Source organism: Gossypium hirsutum, chromosome A12, assembly GCF_007990345.1.
Source record: "Gossypium hirsutum isolate 1008001.06 chromosome A12, Gossypium_hirsutum_v2.1, whole genome shotgun sequence".
NCBI classification, from domain to species: Eukaryota; Viridiplantae; Streptophyta; class Magnoliopsida; order Malvales; family Malvaceae; genus Gossypium; species Gossypium hirsutum.
The window spans coordinates 106820486-106842088 of NC_053435.1; the positions used below are offsets into that span (position 1 = coordinate 106820486).

The 21603-nt window shown below is 37.3% G+C and overlaps 3 protein-coding genes across 6 annotated transcripts; all 3 read left to right on the forward strand.

Annotated features, from left to right (window-relative positions):
* Positions 1-971: 971 nt before the first annotated feature.
* LOC107929529 (glutamate synthase [NADH], amyloplastic) lies at positions 972-12746 on the forward strand. Of its 3 annotated transcripts, XM_041083666.1 has the most exons (22): positions 972-1854; positions 1967-2086; positions 2387-2500; positions 3091-3243; positions 3449-3549; positions 3645-3741; positions 4207-4316; positions 4624-4727; positions 4899-5078; positions 5154-5497; positions 5597-5667; positions 5754-6223; positions 6361-7230; positions 7524-7678; positions 7936-8097; positions 8334-9923; positions 10115-10330; positions 10423-10691; positions 10833-11138; positions 11294-11561; positions 11721-11978; positions 12111-12746. In XM_041083666.1, exons 1-22 carry the CDS (start codon positions 1465-1467, stop codon positions 12390-12392), a joined length of 6630 nt encoding a protein of 2209 aa, XP_040939600.1. In that variant the 5' UTR covers positions 972-1464; the 3' UTR covers positions 12393-12746. The 3 variants fall into 3 exon arrangements, with proteins under 3 accessions (XP_040939600.1, XP_040939601.1, XP_040939602.1); XM_041083667.1 differs by lacking the exons at positions 972-1854; positions 1967-2086; positions 2387-2500; positions 3091-3243; positions 3449-3549 and adding an exon at positions 3802-3943 and having other exon boundaries at positions 3653-3719; XM_041083668.1 differs by lacking the exons at positions 972-1854; positions 1967-2086; positions 2387-2500; ... (1 more) ...; positions 3449-3549; positions 3645-3741 and adding an exon at positions 3802-3935.
* Positions 12747-13745: 999 nt separating this feature from the next.
* LOC107929495 (pentatricopeptide repeat-containing protein At3g49170, chloroplastic) lies at positions 13746-16676 on the forward strand. Its single transcript, XM_016860930.2, has one exon. It carries the CDS (start codon positions 13865-13867, stop codon positions 16448-16450), a length of 2586 nt encoding a protein of 861 aa, XP_016716419.2. The 5' UTR covers positions 13746-13864; the 3' UTR covers positions 16451-16676.
* A 926-nt stretch (positions 16677-17602) lies between these two features.
* Positions 17603-20991, forward strand: LOC107929509 (probable protein phosphatase 2C 8). Of its 2 annotated transcripts, none has more exons than XM_016860945.2 (3): positions 17603-18395; positions 20021-20126; positions 20533-20991. In XM_016860945.2, exons 1-3 carry the CDS (start codon positions 17718-17720, stop codon positions 20841-20843), a joined length of 1095 nt encoding a protein of 364 aa, XP_016716434.1. In that variant the 5' UTR covers positions 17603-17717; the 3' UTR covers positions 20844-20991. The 2 variants fall into 2 exon arrangements, with proteins under 2 accessions (XP_016716434.1, XP_016716435.1); XM_016860946.2 differs by having other exon boundaries at positions 17615-18395; positions 20542-20991.
* Positions 20992-21603: the final 612 nt, after the last annotated feature.

The window sequence follows — 21603 nt, forward strand, 5'->3', positions numbered from 1 at the left end:
CATTGGCCGCGTCTAGGGTTTTATCAAAGGTTAAATATTATTATTAGTTACTTTTTATTTTTCGTCATTCCTCGCGTCACATTACGTGTCTAATTACCTACCTTGCATTTAGTAAAACAATTTTTGACAAAATTACTCTCTAATTTTTTTTAAATTTTAGATTAATTCGTGATATTAATTTATTAAAATACTTAATATATAATTAAATTTTGTCACGCTTATAATTTAAACATATTTTAGGTTTAGAAAATTCTGAATAATGAATATAGATAAAATGATAATGAATTTATATTTTAATATTATTGAACATGTATTTAATCTTTGAATTTATAATTTTTAATTCATTTATTTAAAAATTATATAAAAATATAAAAATGTCAATATAATAATATTATAAATTATAATTAAATTAATGGTCCGATTAGAGATGACACTGATAAAATGCTTGAATGTAAGTATAAAAAATTTTATTAAATTTTTGAAGACAAATTTATAAATTTTCTCTTAACCTTTAATTTACTTTAAAAGCAATCAAATAATTGTGAATCCCAACGGAAAGGAGTCAAACAATTTAATTTTCATTTAGAAAAAAAAAACCAACGCCTAGGTTAAAATAAAATAAATAAAGTATTTCATGGTGGTATTATTTTTTACAGTGACGTAACTAGCGGAGGCTCGGAGCCGAACCTAATCCCTAAGCTTCCTATACGACAAAAGCAGCCAACTTCCAGGGTGTCTAATAATATCTATCACCTCCGTCGCTGTGCCGCATAGGGTCTTAAAACCTACACGTGTCGGTTTTTTAAGCTTATGATCTGTCACATCTATGTTAGAAAGGGTGTGTTTGGATACCGGGTAAAATTTTAGAGCTTCCGATAAACAGTGGTCCCCACATACTGTCACTAAAAATAAATTCTTTTTTATTTTATTATTAATATTTTTTTCCTATATAAACTCAGTACTCATCTCTTCAAAGATCTAAAAAAAAGGGCAGGCTCTCTTTCAGGTCGGATCTGCTCAGTTAATTTTCCTTTTTCTCTGTTTATTTTTTCCTGCTTGTTTGCCTCTCTTTCTAGGTTTCTTGCGCATTTTCTCGGTTTATCTCTTGAGGTTTGATCGGTGAGGGAATCGGGGGATTTCATTTTCCTAGTGTTTTCGAGTGGTTCGAAGATCGGTCTTTGGAGAATCCGCACGTGACGAAGAGATTTTTTTCCCTTTTTCATATATGTAAAAGAATTACTATTTGAAAGGATTTGGTTTCCGTTGAACTGGATTTTTGAAACTCAGGACTTCGGCTTTTTCCCGGGAACCAATCGGAAAAAAATCGTTCGAAAAATTTTCAGATCTTACTAGATCCGGTTGTCGGATCTGAATCTGAAGAGGAAAAAGTTTTTCAGAAAAGCTCTTTAAATTGAATTATAGTGTAAAGAATATCGGAGTCTGTAAAACCGTTTTTTTGAAAAAATGTCGTCGGCGCCGACGTCTAGCTCCCTAGTTCAACTTTGGAAAAGCTCTTGTTCACTCCCTTCAATCAACAAATCTTACCTTAATCCTCAACTGAATGTCACCCTTTCAAACCGACGCAAAACGAGCAACGCTAGATGCTTCGTTACAAAAAAGTCCTCGGTGGCTTTGGAGAAGAAATTTCTAGGGATCCGATTGCGGGGATCGGAGAAGTTACACTTTTGGCAGTCGGAAGGCCCGGGTCGGGTTCCGAAACTTCGGGTTATGGTGCGGTCCGCATTATCCGGGGTGCCTGAAAAGCCTCTCGGTCTTTATGATCCGTCTTTTGATAAGGATTCGTGTGGGGTCGGATTTGTCGCTGAATTATCTGGTGACAGCAGCCGTAAAACTGTACGTTTTGTATATGTGTGCTGTGTAATGTATTTTTGGTTTATATACGTATGTATGTGCGTATTTGGAGATGTTTTGAGTGTTCTGTTTCGTTTTTTATGGAATTTGTCAGGTAACGGATGCTTTGGAGATGTTGATACGGATGTCACATAGAGGGGCTTGTGGATGTGAGACAAATACTGGAGATGGAGCTGGTATTCTTGTGGCTCTTCCTCATGGTTTCTATAAGGAGGTTCGTTTGTGTTATCTACATTTTAAGACCGTCCTGTTTCCTTTCGTTTTTTAAAAGAAAAATTAGAAATATTGTTTGGAATTTTATTCTGTGAAATAATGAAATTCTCTAACTTGAAATTTCCATTTCACGTTTCATTGAAGTTTTGACCACTTTTTAGCTACTTTTTCTGCGTCAGTGTGTGAGAGAATAATATGAAATGTGTCCCTTACGTCCCATATTTTATTCGTATTTAACTCTGCGAAGTAATTAATGGAATAATTGCTGGCCTTTTTAACAATTTTTATCATCTGTTATTAGGTAGCAAAAGATGTTGGGTTTGAGTTGCCACCACCAGGAGAATATGCGGTGGGCATGTTCTTTTTGCCCTCATCTGAGAGCCGAAGGGAAGAAAGCAAAAATGTATTCACTAAGGTAATTTCTAGACAGGAGTTGTTCTTTAATATTAATAATCTTCACGATTGGCTAAACGTTATTTTAGTCGATCTAGTAAGTGTATTTTGAGTAACAGTCCTAGTATTTTGTGTGTATATTAAGTGATTTTTCTAGAGAGCACTTGCTTTCTCCACACACACTTAATTGTATATATAGATCAGCAAAGTCCACTTATAAAGCGTAAAATTGAATTAGTTTTACATGTTCTCATAACTATTTATACAATGGTTTTGATTAAAATCGAAATGGCTAATTGTTTGTTGCGACATAGAAACTTCTAACCATTATAGGTGTGGAAAAAACAACACAGAAAAGCCTGTCCATATATGTATATATAAAATTTTAAAATACATTCACCCAACTGACTGCTGAGTATCCTTTCTCAGTATCTTGAAACTTGAAAGCAAGTTAATAGGATTTATCAAATTTTCTTGAGTAATTGGAAGTGGCAACCATACTATAGTGTTGTCTTTATCTGGTAGCAATTCATATATTTACTTTATGGAGCTTGATATCAATAGAGATATTTTGGCAACAATTTCTGATGAAAATTTTATTGGCATTTACAGGTTGCTGAATCTCTTGGCCATAGAGTGCTTGGGTGGCGATCTGTACCAACAGATAACTCAGGACTTGGCAATGCTGCTTTGCAGACAGAGCCTGTTATTGAGCAAGTGTTTCTTACACCCACACCTAGATCAAAGGCTGACCTTGAACAACAGGTAGGTTTATCTTTGTGATATTGAAATGCTCCAACCACACCCTATCATCAATTTACCAGAAACAATTAAGCAAAGATCATTTCAGGGTTAGAATATAAGAATCTGAAATGGAGGTTTTACAGGAAAATAAGTAGATAAGAGTAAGGGGCATTTCAAGTTGTTTCTGTATGCCAGATTAAATTGCTGATACAAAACTACTTTACAGATGTACATATTAAGGAGGGTTTCAATGGTTGCCATCCGAGCTGCATTGAACCTCCAGCATGGTGGTGTTAGGGACTTCTATATATGTTCTCTTTCCTCAAGGTTTGTGCTCTGGGAACCTGGATTTATTATATCAAGAAGTTTTCCTACCGTTCTGGGTGTGAAAAATATTTACTCCTGTAATGTGGCTGGCGCAGGACTGTTGTATACAAGGGGCAGTTAAAGCCTGACCAACTGCAAAATTACTATTATGCAGATCTTGGCAATGAAAGGTTTACGAGCTACATGGCCCTGGTAAATATATTATCCCGTTCTTGTTCTTTCTTTCTCCACTAACTCAATACTTACAAACAGCATGGAACCACCGGTAACTGAAGAGATGCAAGGTTGAGGGATGACTTCTGAGGCATTGAAGTTTGAATGATCTCTTAAGTTCTTCCACTTCCTTGATAACTATATGAAATTGGATGCTGGATTGGATGGCTTGGGTGAGTTGGTAAGAAACCTCATTGCAAGTAAATCATGTTTGCAGAAACTTGCTGCAATGCTCTCTATCATCGATTGTGTGAGGATGAAACTTCTATTTATTGGTGGAAGGGAAATTAGCTCAGAGTAGTGTAATTTATGTCTCAGACCGCAGTAAACCATTGTTGAAATGCCCTGAACATAAATTAGTGTGTGCATTTTCAAACTGATACTACTTTCATTGCAAAGTAGAGGAAGTTGTGAATGACAAATTTGATCTTTTTATTGATGCAGATACATTCTCGGTTTTCAACAAATACATTTCCTAGCTGGGATCGTGCACAACCAATGCGTGTCTTGGGCCATAATGGGGAAATTAATACACTTAGAGGCAATATAAACTGGTATGTATCAGAGAAACAGGCAAATTCTGGATTAATCGGCGTATATATATATTACTATTTCCCCCCTTCTGCTGGGGTAGTTGTTGGGTACTTGTGATGCTTTGCCCCATTTGTGGTATCCTCTGATAAATATGCATGGTTGAAGAAGTTTGTTTTTTCTTGATGATTCAGAACTTGGGCGCTAAATACATCTTCCTTTTGCTAATTTTACTGGCTGGTTTGTAGGGATGTATATAAGATGCTGTTTTCCTTCCTGTTTTTATATAACAATTAATAGGCATTGGCTGAGTTTCTTTTGTTCCTTCAGGATGAAGGCACGTGAAGGATTATTGAAGTGCAAGGAGCTTGGTCTCTCGAAGAATGAGATGAAAAAGCTTCTTCCTATTGTGGATGCCAGTTCATCTGATTCAGGTGAACTTCCACATCCCTTCTTCTGTGTTAAGATTATCTTAAATGTATTCTTGCATTGCACTTGCATTTTTTCCTCGTCCCATTTCAAAGTTTTGGATGCCAAACAGATGATACTCAGTGTACATTTGACTGGCAGGTATATGATGTTTTCTGATTCTCTTTGGCTTGCAGGGGCTTTTGATGGTGTCCTTGAGCTTCTGGTTCGAGCTGGTAGAAGTCTCCCAGAAGCAGTAATGATGATGATCCCTGAAGCCTGGCAAAATGACAAAAATATGGATCCTCAGCGGAAGGCCTTGTATGAATATTTCTCAGCTCTAATGGAGCCATGGGATGGGCCTGCTCTGATATCATGTAATTTATCCTTCTTGTTAAAAGGGTCTAACATGATCTTTTAGCCTTCTTTGACTGATGGAAACTTATTTGCAGTTACTGATGGCCGCTACCTTGGAGCTACATTGGATCGCAATGGGCTCCGTCCCGGTCGGTTTTATGTTACACACAGTGGACGAGTCATCATGGCCAGTGAAGTTGGTGTAGTGGATATTTCTCCTGAAGATGTGCTCAGGAAAGGAAGACTAAACCCTGGGATGATGCTTTTGGTAGATTTTGAGAATCACATTGTTGTCGACGATGAAGCATTGAAGCAACAATATTCACTAGCTAGGCCTTATGGGGAATGGCTTCAGAGGCAAAAAATTGAACTCAATGACATTGTAGACTCGGTTCAGGAATCAGAGAGGCTCCCTCCCTCAATTGCTGGATCTATGCCAGTAAGTGATTGGTTTTCTTTTTATTAATTGTTTCCCGCATCTTCATCAAGTGGAGTTTTGTTTTTTTATAATCTCACTGATTAATTCTGTGACTTGAAGGCTTCCAATGATGATGACAACATGGATAACTTAGGAATTCATGGCTTATTGGCTCCATTGAAGGCTTTTGGGTATGTAACAATCTGTCCTGCTCTTCTTAACTCAATGGACATGCCTTAGTGTAACATCCTGTAATGTTCTTCTGGCTTTCATGCAGCTATACCGTTGAGGCTTTGGAGATGCTGCTGCTTCCCATGGCTAAAGATGGGACAGAGGCCCTTGGTTCAATGGGAAATGATGCTCCATTGGCAGTTATGTCCAACCGAGAGAAGCTTACATTTGAATATTTCAAGCAAATGTTTGCTCAAGTAACCAATCCCCCTATTGATCCTATTCGGGAGAAAATAGTGACTTCCATGGAATGCATGATTGGTCCAGAAGGAGATCTAACAGAAACAACGGAAGAGCAATGTCATCGTCTTTCACTGAAGGGGCCTCTTTTATCAATTGAAGAGACAGAAGCAATTAAAAAGATGAAATTCAAAGGTTGGCGTAGTAAAGTTCTTGACATAACTTATTCAAAGGACTGTGGGAGGAAGGGTTTAGAGGAAACCTTGGACAGGATTTGTGCTGAAGCACGAGATGCGATTAAGGAAGGTTATACATTACTGGTGCTTTCTGACAGAGGTATTGCATTGTTCCCAACTGATCTTTGATTGAACTTTTTGTGGCATTGTAGTGCACCTCCTCTATTGCCCATGCCATCTTTTCTTTTAATGAATCATGATTGAAGGTACTAATTTCACCCTCCTTTGTATCTGTAGCTTTTTCATCGAAGCGTGTTGCTGTGAGCTCCCTTTTGGCTGTTGGCGCTGTTCATCACCATCTTGTTAAAAATCTTGAGCGTACACGAGTTGGATTAATAGTTGAATCTGCAGAACCACGTGAAGTGCACCATTTCTGCACATTGGTTGGATTTGGTGCAGATGCTATATGCCCATATTTGGCCATAGAGACCATTTGGAGATTGCAGGTAGATGGGAAGATTCCTCCTAAATCTAGTGGTGAGTTCCATTCAAAGGAAGAGCTGGTCAAGAAGTATTTCAAGGCAAGCAACTATGGAATGATGAAGGTTCTTGCCAAAATGGGGATATCTACTCTGGCCTCATACAAGGGTGCTCAAATCTTTGAAGCTTTGGGCCTCTCTTCAGAAGTGATTGAGAAATGCTTTGCAAGAACTCCGAGCAGAGTTGAAGGAGCAACATTTGAGATGCTAGCTCGTGATGCACTTCATTTGCATGAGTTAGCATTCCCTTCTCGTGCTTTTGCTCCAGGAAGTGCAGAAGCTGTAGCACTGCCTAATCCTGGAGATTATCACTGGAGGAAAGGTGGTGAGGTTCACCTGAATGATCCTCTTGCTATAGCAAAGCTGCAAGAAGCTGCCAGGAGTAACAGCGTTGCTGCCTACAAGGAATATGCCAAACGTATCCATGAATTGAATAAAACCTGTAACCTGCGTGGTATGTTGAAGTTTAAGGAGTCAGAAGCCAAAATTCCATTGGATGAGGTGGAACCTGCTAGTGAAATTGTGAAAAGGTTTTGTACTGGGGCCATGAGTTATGGATCAATATCATTGGAGGCACACACAACCCTGGCTATTGCTATGAATACACTTGGGGGGAAATCAAATACTGGTATGTTCTTAGAAAGCATTTAGTATATGCTCATTTTAAGCTTCTATGTCCAACCTTGATCCACAAATTATGAAATTTTGCCGTCTATGATTTGGTGGGCTTTTTGAAAATGTTCTTTCTTGAAGTGCAAATAATTGTTCTTTATCTTGTTTATTTATTTCCCCCCTTTTTATTGGGATTTCATTTGCTTTATTTTTTTTGGTGGCTGTCTGTAATCATGTAAATTTATTGTTGCCTTAAACACATTTCTGGAAACTAAATTACAATGTTCCTAATTCAAATTTTGCTATTAGGTGAGGGAGGTGAGCAACCATCTCGTATGGTACCTCTACTTGATGGTTCAAGGAATCCAAAACGAAGTGCTATCAAGCAGGTTGCAAGTGGAAGATTTGGAGTTTCAAGTTATTACCTTACTAATGCTGATGAACTACAAATAAAGATGGCTCAGGTATTAATCTATTTTCTCTTCTGCCAATTCTTGGCTATGTTGTGTTTAGTGCCTGTATTCCAGTTGGAATAGAGGTTTCTCTTGTTTATGGATTTATGTTCCTGGCAGATGATGCTGTGTTCTGCAAAGCACCTTGAGTGACTTTGCATCTTTAACTGATACGTACATTTGACATTTGGTGAGGTTAAAATGTTAACAAAGTAAATTCTTCTTTGTAGATTGATTACTTTTTAACTTAAATTTCCTTTGTTATGCAGGGTGCCAAGCCTGGTGAAGGAGGGGAACTTCCAGGTCATAAGGTAATAGGAGATATTGCTGTCACTAGAAACTCTACAGCTGGTGTGGGACTTATCAGTCCACCTCCCCATCATGATATCTATTCAATTGAAGACCTTGCACAGCTGATTCATGATCTTAAGGTAGGATCATGTCCTCTCTTTATATGTGTGTATATATATCATTGTGGCCACTGAAACTTAAAGAGTTCTTCATCTACCAATGATCCTAACCAGCCCTTGTTATGCAACATGATTCATGTCTATAATTGCTCTTCCAATAGTCTTTTCTGAGGTGGTTTATGGTTCCTTAAGATGTATATTTTATGATGTTAATATTCTATGATTACTCTTTGATCTTTTTTTATTTGGTTTTTCAGAATTCAAATCCCTCAGCTCGAATCAGTGTGAAGCTGGTATCTGAAGCTGGTGTGGGAGTAATTGCTAGTGGGGTAGTCAAGGGGCATGCAGACCATGTCTTAATATCTGGTCATGATGGTGGCACTGGGGCCTCACGATGGACTGGCATAAAAAATGCTGGGCTTCCATGGGAACTTGGTTTGGCTGAGACCCACCAAACTCTAGTCGCCAATGACCTCCGTGGCCGTACAGTTCTCCAGACTGATGGCCAACTTAAAACTGGAAGAGATGTGGCCATTGCTGCACTTCTTGGTGCAGAAGAATTTGGCTTCAGCACAGCTCCTCTAATAACTCTGGGTTGTATTATGATGCGAAAATGCCACAAGAACACCTGCCCAGTGGGCATCGCTACTCAAGATCCTGTGTTGAGAGAAAAATTTGCTGGAGAGCCTGAACATGTTATAAACTTTTTCTTTATGCTAGCTGAGGAGGTCAGGGAGATAATGTCTCAGCTTGGTTTCCGAACAGTTACTGAGATGGTTGGTCGTTCAGATATGCTTGAGGTTGATAAGGAAGTCCTTAGTAATAATGAGAAACTTCAGAATATTGACCTCTCCTTGCTTCTCAGACCTGCTGCTGATATTCGCCCTGAAGCTGCTCAATATTGTATTCAAAAACAGGATCATGGCTTGGATATGGCTTTGGACCAAAGACTCATTAAACTATCTACAGCTGCTCTAGAGAAAGGTCTTCCTGTATACGTTGAAACACCTATATGCAATGTAAACCGTGCAGTTGGAACAATGCTGAGCCATGAAGTAACTAAGCGCTACCACCTTGCAGGGCTTCCAGCTGGTACAATTCATATCAAACTCTCAGGAAGTGCAGGGCAGAGCTTGGGAGCTTTCCTGTGCCCTGGCATCATGCTGGAGCTTGAAGGTGATAGCAATGACTATGTTGGAAAAGGATTATCAGGTGGAAAAATTGTAGTTTATCCTCCTAAAGGAAGTCGGTTTGATCCTAAGGAAAACATAGTAATTGGTAATGTGGCTCTCTATGGAGCTACTTCCGGGGAAGCATATTTCAATGGAATGGCAGCAGAAAGATTTTGTGTTCGTAATTCAGGTGCCAGAGCAGTTGTAGAAGGCGTTGGTGATCATGGTTGTGAGTACATGACTGGTGGGACTGTTGTTGTGCTTGGAAAAACTGGCAGGAATTTTGCTGCAGGTATGAGTGGTGGTATTGCTTATGTCCTTGATGTGGATGGAAAATTTCAATCTCGGTGCAATCCTGAGCTGGTGGACCTTGATAAAATTGAAGAAGAGGAGGATATTGTCACTCTGAAGATGATGATTCAGCAGCATCAGCGCCATACCAACAGCCAGTTAGCTAGTGAAGTACTTGCTGACTTTGAGAGCCTTCTGCCCAAATTCATAAAAGTATTCCCCAGAGATTACAAACGTGTTCTGGCAAAGATGAAAGACCAGAAAGCATCTGAACGTGCTGCAAAAGAAGCTGAGGAGCAAGATGAGGTAGAGCTGATGGAGAAAGATGCTTTTGAAGAGCTCAAGAAGTTGGCAGCTGCATCTTCGAATGAGAAATCAAGTCTGGTATGCAGTATTTGCTATTACCAAGTCTTACATTCCTTTATGTCTATGCTTCTTCTTAGTCAAACTTCTCTTTGCCTCTTGTCTTTCAGATTTATTTTGTTGTCTTTCTGATGTTTGGTTGCTATCAGCATACTGCCTATTGGTATCATGAACTATTTGTTTAATATCTAATTTGACTTCTGGAATTGTAGACAGTCGAAGCTGAACCAGTCAAGAGGCCTACTCAGGTTTCTGATGCTGTGAAACATCGTGGTTTTGTTGCTTATGAGCGTGAAGGTGTTCAATATAGAGATCCTAATGTTCGGATGCATGACTGGAAGGAGGTCATGGAGGAATCAAAACCTGGCCCACTTTTAAAGACACAGTCTGCTCGCTGCATGGACTGTGGTACTCCTTTCTGCCATCAGGTATTGATTACACTTTTTACTCTTTTTTCCGGCATTTTGGATATGAATTTGCTGAAACAACTGCTTATATCTAATCTTTTTTATAAATGCAGGAGAACTCTGGATGTCCTCTCGGAAACAAAATACCTGAATTCAATGAACTGGTTTACCAAAATAGGTGGCGTGAAGCACTAGATCGTCTTCTAGAGACAAATAACTTCCCAGAGTTCACTGGCCGAGTGTGCCCTGCACCATGTGAAGGGTCTTGTGTGCTTGGTATTATTGAGAATCCTGTGTCCATCAAAAGCATTGAATGTGCTATCATAGACAAGGGATTTGAGGAAGGGTGGATGGTGCCACGACCTCCTCTCAAGAGAACAGGGTATGTCTTGTTACTTGGTTATTCAAATGCAATTTTCTAATCTCGTGGCATGATTCTGGAGATGCTCTGCCGCTTTGCAGGATTGATAATTTTAACTTTGTTTTAACTAAACTGAACATTGGTATATGTTCATTACTGCAGGAAAAGCATTGCTGTTATTGGAAGTGGACCATCTGGGTTGGCTGCTGCTGATCAACTAAATAGAATGGGTCACTCTGTGACTGTGTATGAGCGTGCTGATAGAATTGGAGGGCTTATGATGTATGGAGTCCCTAACATGAAGACTGACAAGGTAGATGTAGTTCAGCGACGTGTTAACCTTATGGCTGAGGAAGGAGTTAAATTTGTCGTCAATGCAAATATTGGAAAAGACCCGTCCTACTCCCTTGACCGGCTTCGAGAGGAAAATGATGCCATTGTTTTGGCAATTGGAGCCACAAAACCCAGGTAAATCTTTGAGGAAGAAAGAAAGTTGTTGATTGATAAAATCTTTGGAGATGTTTCAGTAATTTTGCCCTTCCTAACAATCAGTATGATCAATATGATAAAATTCATTATATAGCATGGTTGGTGAATTGACTGCATTTATTTGCTTGATGCAGGGACCTTCCTGTACCTGGACGAGATTTATCTGGTGTTCATTTTGCAATGGAATTCCTACATGCAAATACTAAAAGCTTGCTTGATAGTGATCTCCAAGATGGTAACTACATATCAGCCAAGGGCAAGAAAGTAGTAGTCATCGGTGGAGGTGACACTGGTACAGATTGCATTGGGACATCTATCCGGCATGGATGTAGCAGCATTGTAAATCTTGAGTTGCTTCCTCAGCCACCGCAGACAAGAGCTCCTGGCAATCCTTGGCCACAGGTTTAATAGCTTTATTCTCCCTTTCTTGATGATTTTTTGCTGTTGCTTCCTATATATGAAAGGAAATATAGAATATAGGGCTCTTATTAGCATTCGAATAAAGTATAGCAGTTTTCCTAGACATCTGACTGTTTTCTCTTTTCTTTTATGGAATCGTAGTGGCCTCGCATATTCCGTGTAGACTATGGGCACCAAGAAGCTGCTACCAAATTTGGAAAAGACCCAAGATCCTATGAGGTTTTGACTAAGAGGTTTATAGGAGATGATAATGGAAATGTGAAAGGACTTGAGGTGGTTCGTGTGCGTTGGGAGAAGGATGCCAGTGGGAGGTTCCAATTCAAGGAAGTTGAGGGCTCAGAGGAAATAATCGAGGCTGACCTTGTCCTGCTAGCCATGGGGTTCCTTGGCCCTGAGTCGGTTAGTATTGTGACTATCTCTTTATATTTTTAAAAATCTGGTGCAATTCATTGTCCTTTAATTAAGATACATTTATGTTGTATGGTTTGAGCACCATCCCTCATCGATTCTTTTGCTCTTTGATTTGAACAGACACTGGCGGAAAAATTAGGTGTGGAGCAAGACAATCGATCAAACTTAAAGGCAGAGTATGGCCGCTTCACGACCAATGTGGATGGAGTCTTTGCAGCTGGAGATTGTCGACGCGGTCAGTCGTTAGTCGTGTGGGCAATCTCAGAAGGAAGGCAAGCTGCTGCACAAGTCGACAAATACCTGACTAAGGAAGATAAGGACACAAGTGTAGAGGGTGAGAACCAAGATTCCGTCAAGCGGCACCAAGACCTTCCCCAAAAGCAGCAAACTGTCATGAAATAGATGATCCATCAGATTGTTATTGTTTGCGACATTGGGCTGAAATGGAACCCGAATCCAATACATTCCGAAGGAAATTGGTATTTACATGGATGACCAGAGTGGGAATTAAAGCATGAATCTTTTGTGGTTAAACCAGCAAGGGGGATATATGCTTTAATCTCCCATTAAAGAACCTATAAGCAAAAATCAATAAACATTCATGGGGCTGAGCTGATATTTAGTAGATTTAGGGATATTTTGTCTTTTCTCATGTCTGGTTATCTTTATTTATTGTTTTTATTCAGCTTTGTTTGTAAGGTTCAGCTCTCATGGTTTTCTTGAAAGGTACAATAATGTATAGTTTTGTTTCTTAAATCGTTTGGTTTAGAAAAGAATGCGAGGTGCTTTTTAATATGAAATATTTGAGGTTGGGTTTTCTGATGAACCCAGATAAAGAACTAAACACAATATTTTTACAACTAGATCGATTAGAAAAAGAAAAAAAGAAGAAGAAGCTCAATTGTCGTTTAAATAGGTTTTTTAGCTTATTTTAACCAATTCTTGTGGTCAATCCAATTGGTCAAGAGAGTTTTAGAGTGAGAAATATTAATTTTTCCTTGATTAAGATTTTTCCAAATTTCTACTATTGTTATTGCCTTGAACTTATTTCATCTAATTCTAAAAATCCAATTCAACCATATTTGATTATAAATAATTGTTCACTTAAATTCGCTAAATAATTGAGAACCAGTCTATTAACAATTTAAACCCCAAAATAATTAGAATTTAAATAAATCTAATTTTAGATTTGAGCACCTAATGTTTTGAGAAAGTCAATCTTCAAATCTGAACAAACAAATTAATTAAAAAATTTGAATTCAAGTCATTCCAACTCGAGGTCTAAATTTTTAACTAGAGCTGTAAATGTATAAGCTTGAATGAATAAATATTTGTTTATGTTCATTAAAAATTTTAAAATGTTTGCTCGTGTTTATTTATTCAAAATTACGTATAATCATATTCGTTTATTTAAGTTAAACAAACATGTTCACCGCTATATAATTAAATATGTTTACAAACAATTCTTATGAAAAAGTAATAAGCAAACACTAACAAACATATATACACTATTTTTTAAATAAAAGAACCAAATATAAATATTAATAATTAAATTATAAATAAAATAAAAGCACAAAAAACATAATTTTATTTATAGAACAATAAATAAATTTGAAATAATTTATTTAAATTTTAAACGAATATAAATAAATTTATTTATAAAATTTTGTTTATGTTAAATTAATTTTATAAAAGAGGCTTAAAAATCATGTTAATACTGATTTGTTTAATTTAATAAACTAACCAAAAACTGAACTGTTGATGAATGGTATCGAGTACGAAGTCCATAGGAAATAAGATAAACCGCATGGAGGTCCCTTTAAACATGGCCACTGACCATCAAACAAAGTAGCCGTTAGTAAAGAAAGGCAACGATGATGGCGATGGTGAATCTTTCTCTTCCCGCTCCCGCTCCCGCCAAATCCTCATCCCGTCCACCGCCAAAACTCTCATCACTGTCGTCAGTACCACTGTCCGTCAACCGTCCCGTCAACTTCGAACCTCTTAGGCACCGTCTCATCAAACACCTCGATGCAGGTCACCTCCACAAAGCCATATCCACTCTCGATGTCATGGCCAGTCATAACGCCCACCCGGACCTCATCACCTACTCGTTGCTCCTCAAGGCTTGCATCAGGTCACGTGACTTCAAGCTCGGTAAACTCGTTCACTCCCACTTAACTGAGTCTAAACTCGAGCTTGACTCCGTCCTTTTCAACTCCCTCATCAGTTTGTATTCAAAGTCCGGTGATTGGACCAAAGCCCGTGAAATATTCGAAAGTATGGGAAACAAACGGGATTTAGTTTCATGGAGTGCAATGATTTCTTGTTTCGCTAACAATAAGATGAGTTTTGAAGCGATTTTGACGTTTCTTTATATGCTTGATAATGGGTTTTTGCCAAATGAGTTTTGCTTTACGGCTGTTATTCGGGCTTGTTCGACATCCGAGTTTTTTCCAACTGGGGAAATAATTTTAGGGTTTTTAGTGAAAACTGGCTATCTTGACTTTGATACGAATGTTGGGTGTGCTTTAATTGATATGTTTGTTAAAGGGAATAGTGATTTGGAGTCAGCTTTTAAAGTGTTTGATAAAATGCCTGACAGAAATGTTGTTGCTTGGACATTGATGATAACTAGATGTACACAATTAAGTTACCCAAGTGGTGCTATTGAATTGTTTATTGATATGGTTCTAGGTGGCTATATGCCTGATCGGTTTACACTAAGTGGCATCATTTCAGCTTGTACGGAGCTAGAATCGGAATCATTGTCTCTTGGTAAACAATTGCATTCTTGGGTTATACGGTCTGGATTCGCATCAGATGTTTGCATTGGTTGTAGTTTAGTAGACATGTATGCTAAGTGTACAATAGATGGGTCTTTGGATGATTCTAGGAGGCTGTTTGATAGAATGGAAAATCATAACGTAATGTCGTGGACTGCGATTATAACAGGGTACATACAATGCGGAGGTCGTAATATGGCAGCCATTGAGCTTTTTTGCAAAATGATTGAAGGTCCTGTTCCGCCTAATCATTTTACGTTTTCTAGTGTTCTCAAGGCATGCGGAAATCTTTGCGATTCACGCACAGGTGAACAATTTTATGCTCAGGCGGTAAAACATGGTTTTGCTTCAGATGATTGTGTGGGAAACTCTCTTATAAGCATGTACGTGAAATCCGGAAGGATGGACGATGCTCAAAAAGCTTTTGAATCTCTATTCGAGAAGAATTTAGTTTCTTACAACACTATCGTCGATGCTTATGCTAAGAACCTGGATTCTGAAGGAGCTTTCGAGCTTTTTCATAAAATCTCGGATTTTGGAGTTGAGGTTAATGCCTTCACCTTTACGAGTTTACTGAGTGGAGCTTCAAGTATTGGTGCAATTGGCAAGGGCGAGCAAATCCATGCTCGGTTACTTAAATCTGGGTTTCAGTCAAACCAATGCATTTGTAATGCGTTGATATCGATGTACGCTAGATGTGGACACATAGAAGCTGCTTTTCAAGTTTTCAACAAGATGGGTGATCGAAATGTTATAACTTGGACTTCTATGATCACGGGTTTTGCAAAACATGGATTTGCTGCTAGAGCTTTAGAAATATTCCATGAAATGCTCAAGGCAGGGATTAGGCCAAACGAGATCACTTGTATTGCTGTTTTATCAGCATGTAGTCACGCAGGCTTGGTTTCGGAGGGATGGGAAATTTTCAAGTCAATGCACAAAGATTTCAAAATTGCCCCAAGAATGGAACATTATGCATGTATGGTTGATTTGCTGGGGCGATCAGGATCGCTCAGGGAAGCCATCGAGTTTATAAACAAGATGCCCTGCACACCAGATGCCTTGGTCTGGCGTACATTTCTTGGAGCTTGCCGAGTCCACCATGACAAAGAGCTCGGGGAACACGCTGCAAAGATGATACTTCAACAGGATCCTCATGATACCGCTGCCCATATCTTACTATCGAATTTGTATGCCTCTTCGGGTCAATGGGAAGATGTGGCTCGGATTAGGAAAAATATGAAAGAAAGAAATCTTATCAAAGAAGCTGGTTGTAGTTGGATAGAGGTGGACAACAAAATACACAGGTTCCATGTGGCTGATACTTCACACCCACAAGTGCAGGAGATTTATGACAAATTAGATGAAATGGCTTTAAAAATAAAGGGATTGGGGTATGTCCCCGATACCGATTTTGTACTTCACGAACTCGAGGAGGAACAGAAGGAGCAATTTGTTTTCCAACACAGCGAGAAAATTGCCGTTGCATTCGGACTTATAACCACATCGAGACCAAAACCGATTCGGGTTTTCAAGAATCTCCGTGTTTGCGGGGACTGCCATACTGCGATCAAATACATATCGATGGCCACGGGGAGAGAAATCGTTTTAAGAGATTCAAACCGGTTTCATCATATCAAGAATGGAACCTGCTCTTGCAATGATTACTGGTAGAAGGAAATTATTTCACCTAGTTCATCTTGGTCTGAGCTCGTATTTATCGGACGTCATAACCGTCCGTTAGCTGTCTCCGTGTTGCAGTCGTGCTGACGGAACAATTTGATCCTTGTCTGGCCAGTTTATCTTTTATCTCATTCTTTTTGGCCATTGAAACTGGGGCATGTATATCACCATTGCTAACTGTTCTTCCCTGCTTGTTTATATATACAATTTTATAATCATAGATGTTTGATAGTGTGAATATATATATATATATATAATCTAATTATTATCAATAACAATTTAAAAAAAAAAAACTTTATCATCCAATGAGGTCTTAGTTTAATGACAATGGTAAGATACTAAAAATTTCAAGTTTTCAATTTGAGTCCAACTTTATAAAACTGATTATAATTATTTTGATATAATTATTTTGATATATTCTCTGCAATATAACTTTACTTATAATTTTAAAATATCTTATATTAATTGAAAAATACATTATGTTTCACTTATAATTATATTAAAATATAATATAATTTATATTTTAATAATAAATAAAATATTTTATAATTAAATAGATTTTTGTTTTTTAATGAAAATTATTGAAAATAAAGATGAAGGTATTGGTGAAATTAAGTGAATAATTTCATATATTATAAAATTAACTTAGCTAATCCAACACGTGTCATACCTTGTAAGAATAAGAGAATTTTATGTAGTGATGGCGACAAATATTCTATTTTTTAAAATTCATTCCAATGTTTTAAATATCATTTAGTATTTACATTAAATTTAGAAAGAAAATACGATTATTACTTATTAGATATTTATTATCTAAAAATTACTTTATTTTTACAGTTAATAAATTCAAAGTCAAATTTCTATAATTTAAATTCATTTTATTTAAATTTTATATTTAAAAATCATTTAGACTTGCTATAAATAATTTAAATTTAGATAATAATATGGTAATATAATAGGAATTCGAATAACCTTTCCCCAAGCACGAGATGCCACGTAGTAGGATTTCTAGATACAAGTGGTGGGCCCTAAACCTTTACTGTACCGAATCAATGACAGCCAGGTTTAACTCCACGTGTCACCAACTAAATCATTACCGTCCACGTTCTTTTTAAAAAAATCTTGGTCAGTTGTACGTAAAAAGCCCATGTGGCTACCTCCCAGTTGTCCTAAATTCAATGTTTTCTATTTATAATCAAACTTTTTCATTTGTTAGGTCTCCACCTGTCTCTTTGCCTTTCAATATCATGCAGAAAACATGGAAAAGGAGGAGAAGATACAAAGCCTTCACTCTCCATCAACCAAACATCCCTGGAAAATGACGTCAGATTCCGGTGATTTCAGTAGGCTTACAGTCATCAAAACGGAGAATGCTCACCAGAGAAGGCTAAAGGGCACGTGTCAAACTGTAAACATATCGGAAAACACCAGCACCGGCGTTGATAAAGAGAGGGATCTTCTTCTTAATGGATCGAAAGCATGCAAGCAAAACGATGACGTTCAAACTTTAACGTGCAGGTCGTCTCATGGGGTGGTGTCGGTTATTGGTAGGAGAAGAGAGATGGAAGATGCAGTGAAAGTGGGGTTAGGGTTTATGGTGAAAGGGGGGGAAAAGTTTGATTTTTATGGAGTGTATGACGGACACGGCGGATCCGGGGTGGCGGAGGAGTGCAAGGAAAGGTTGCATAAGGTGTTGGTGGAGGAGATAGTGGTGGAGGAGGGAGGGAATGGGATTGATTGGGGAAGAACGATGAAGAGAAGTTTTGAGAAGATGGATGAAGAGGTGAGTCGAGGGAGGTTGGGAGAGGAGATGGTAGGATCGACGGCGGTTGTGGCGGTGGTTGGTAACGGGAAGGTAGTAGTGGCGAATTGCGGGGACTCTAGAGCTGTGTTATCGAGGGGTGGTGTTGCTGTAGCCTTGTCTTTTGATCATAAGGTAATATTTATAATGCTTGATGAGTTTTTTTCATTGTTTAGAAATATTTTGATACGTTTTTCAATTAATATGAGATTTTCTTTCTCGGCAAATAAATATTATTATTAAGAGAGGTGCAAAGTATCATAAAAGTTAAATAATTTTTACTTCAAATAATTAATAAAAAATTAAAGTTATTAATTTCTAAAATAGATAAATACCCAATTAATAGATCACAACTTAAAACTATTTAGAGATAAAATATACACGATAAAAAGGTTTTAAGGTTGTTACATGTACTTTGCTAGTGCCTTCCTTGCTATTTAGGACACCCTCTCCGAGATGTTTGCAACACATGACTTCGTGAAGTTATCGTTTTTACCATCTAACCTAATTCAATAACATTTCCCTTTGTTAGGGGAACTGTTCCACAAAAAAAAACGCAAGATATCTACCCTCACAATTTGATCACTCCGACAAAACATTTATTACTTATCATTCACGTACCCCCATTATTAATCTAATCAGGAGACCAATGAATGACATGTTGGCCTATTAAGACACGCCATGTTTCATGGGGTCAACTCATTTATATATCTTCAAGCACTATATTCCCATCCTTCCTCTTAGCTTTTCCTCACTGTCCAACTCCATCATCTTCATCTTATGGCACTTCGTCCTGATCGGGTACATTGATTCTTATCTCCACCACTTTTTTGCATCAACAAGGGTCATCAACTGTCGATGGTAAATGTTGTATATATTCTTTTTGCACAAATAATACACTCACATTCAAAGTTCAAATATAGATATAAAATTATGCTATATATATAGAAGTTGCGGGTATGATGTTTTAGATATCTAGAAATTTTTTTTACAAAATTGTGACTCTTGCAAGATATATACATTAAAGTATATAATATTTACAACTAAAATCGAATATCATAAACATTATTATATTCTAACATATGGGATCGATCAGTAAACTCGATAAATCTTCGAAATATTTTTTTTAAAATATTCTTCGATTTAACAGTTCCGACAGTTCCACTTAATTTTTTGGAACACTCCTCAATTTAGCACTTGTGAAGACCCCACTTTTTAAACATCATCTTTAATTCTAATTATTATGTCCCATTTAAAATGATTGAAAGCGTGTAACCGTCACCTGCCTTCAACTCACTAATAGGAACTCGACAAATGACACCTCGAGACCGCAGCTAAGGGTATAAAAGCCCATAACTCTGGCAAAAGAAGGGACTTTCCTATTACTACACCATGATCTCCCCCAATCTTCTCTCTCGGTTCCCTTCTGGTTCTTCCGAATATTGTCTTCAGTGGCTCTCCACCTTGCTCCGAGCGAGGTGAATCGCCCATCCTCACCTCTTTCTCCTCTCGGCTTGTTTCATCATCAATAAACACGTATGACGATGAATATATAGATATTTGCATGCTGAAACCATGTTGCGTTTAGGTTTAGATTCTCAATTCAGTTCAAAGTATCAATTTTTCATTTATTCATTCTCTTTGGTTTTCTCGACTTTTCAAGTAATTAAACTGGGATGAAAATGAAACTACGGCTTTCTTTATAGTATATGGATATATATATATGCACATATATTGACAATTAGGTTCCTTTTGCAAAGCCTGAAAGACCTGATGAGTTGGAGAGAGTTGAAGCCGCTGGTGGAAGGGTCATAAACTGGAATGGCCATCGTGTATTAGGAGTACTCGCCACTTCAAGATCCATAGGTATGTTAATTTCACCCAAGATTCTCAAATTATGATCTAAATTTTAAATTAGTACTCAAACGTTAAAACATTCTGTTAAATTATCAAAGTAGTAGCACATTGGTCAAGTCTTACTACATTGAGCATATTAAAAACACATATTTAATTGTGAATATTTGTATACTTACTCGGGTCAACTTGGATTAAAAAAAATCCTCTTCAATTTTCTTAATGCGTTGAATTTAAATTATTCGTATGGATAAATATATACGTGTTTACAATTTGATCCACACATTTTTTTAACATTTTCTATGTGATATTTGAATTGGAATTTCACATTTAAATAAACAGACCAAAGGACTTGGTTTATACAATAGTAATGCTCCGAATACTCAATTTAAAAATCATTTAAAAACGTCACATTTAGTGCATGCAGGCGATGGATACCTTAAACCGTTTGTTATATGCAAGCCAGAAGTAAACATAAGAGAGCTAACCGACGGCGACGAGTTCCTCATACTAGCTAGCGATGGCCTGTGGGATGTCGTATCCAACAAAGTCGCTTGCCAAGTAGTGAGAAAATGTCTGAACAGCCGAGTTAGGAGGAAATCCATTGCTATTGTCGATGGAAACCGCAACCGTGCAGCCGGAGCTGCCGCGGTGTTGGTTGAGCTCGCAATGGCTCGAGGTAGCAAAGACAACATCAGTGTGATCGTGGTCGAGTTAAATAAAACCTAGCACTTTTTAACACGAGCATCTTCTACATCTAGAATTTACTAACCAAAATTATTTGGTTTCAATTAGCAGTTTAAGCTAGATATTCGGTACAATCCAAATTGGATTAATTAAGACTGGTTTTCATAATATACTAAAACTTTATTTAACATTTCTAAAAGGTTAAATTCCGCTATCAGTTATTGTACCTTCGTGAAAGTTATGGATTTGATTCTTATATTTTAATTTGATCAATTTTAGTCTTTATACTTTTTGAATAGGTGAATTTTAGTTCAACTACTTTTTAAATTTTGAAATTTGAGTCCTGATTTAAATAATAGCAATTAAATATGTTTGGTTAAATTTAATTACTAGTCTTGTACTATGCGTACAGTTGCAGATTTAGTTTATATTCTCCAATTGGACCATTCTAAGTCCCTATACATTTTGAATTCCAAAATCATAGTCATGATGCAAATGATGTTTGTTAATTCATTAACTATATTTTTAATGAGTAATGTATGTGAAAATAATAAACTGACATGATATTACACATATGATAATACATTTACCACATCAAATTTTGAAAATAATGAAACTTTTGTAATGAATTCATCGGGCATTGTGTGGTGAGGATTGAAATTTTAAATTTTGAAAAGTGCAGTAACTAAAAAGGATCAAATTAAAGTATAGGGACTAAATACATAACTTTTGTAAAGTAAAGGGACTAATACAAAATTTATCCTTTCCGAAAAATGTTATTTAATTACCATGTAAGCTTTTG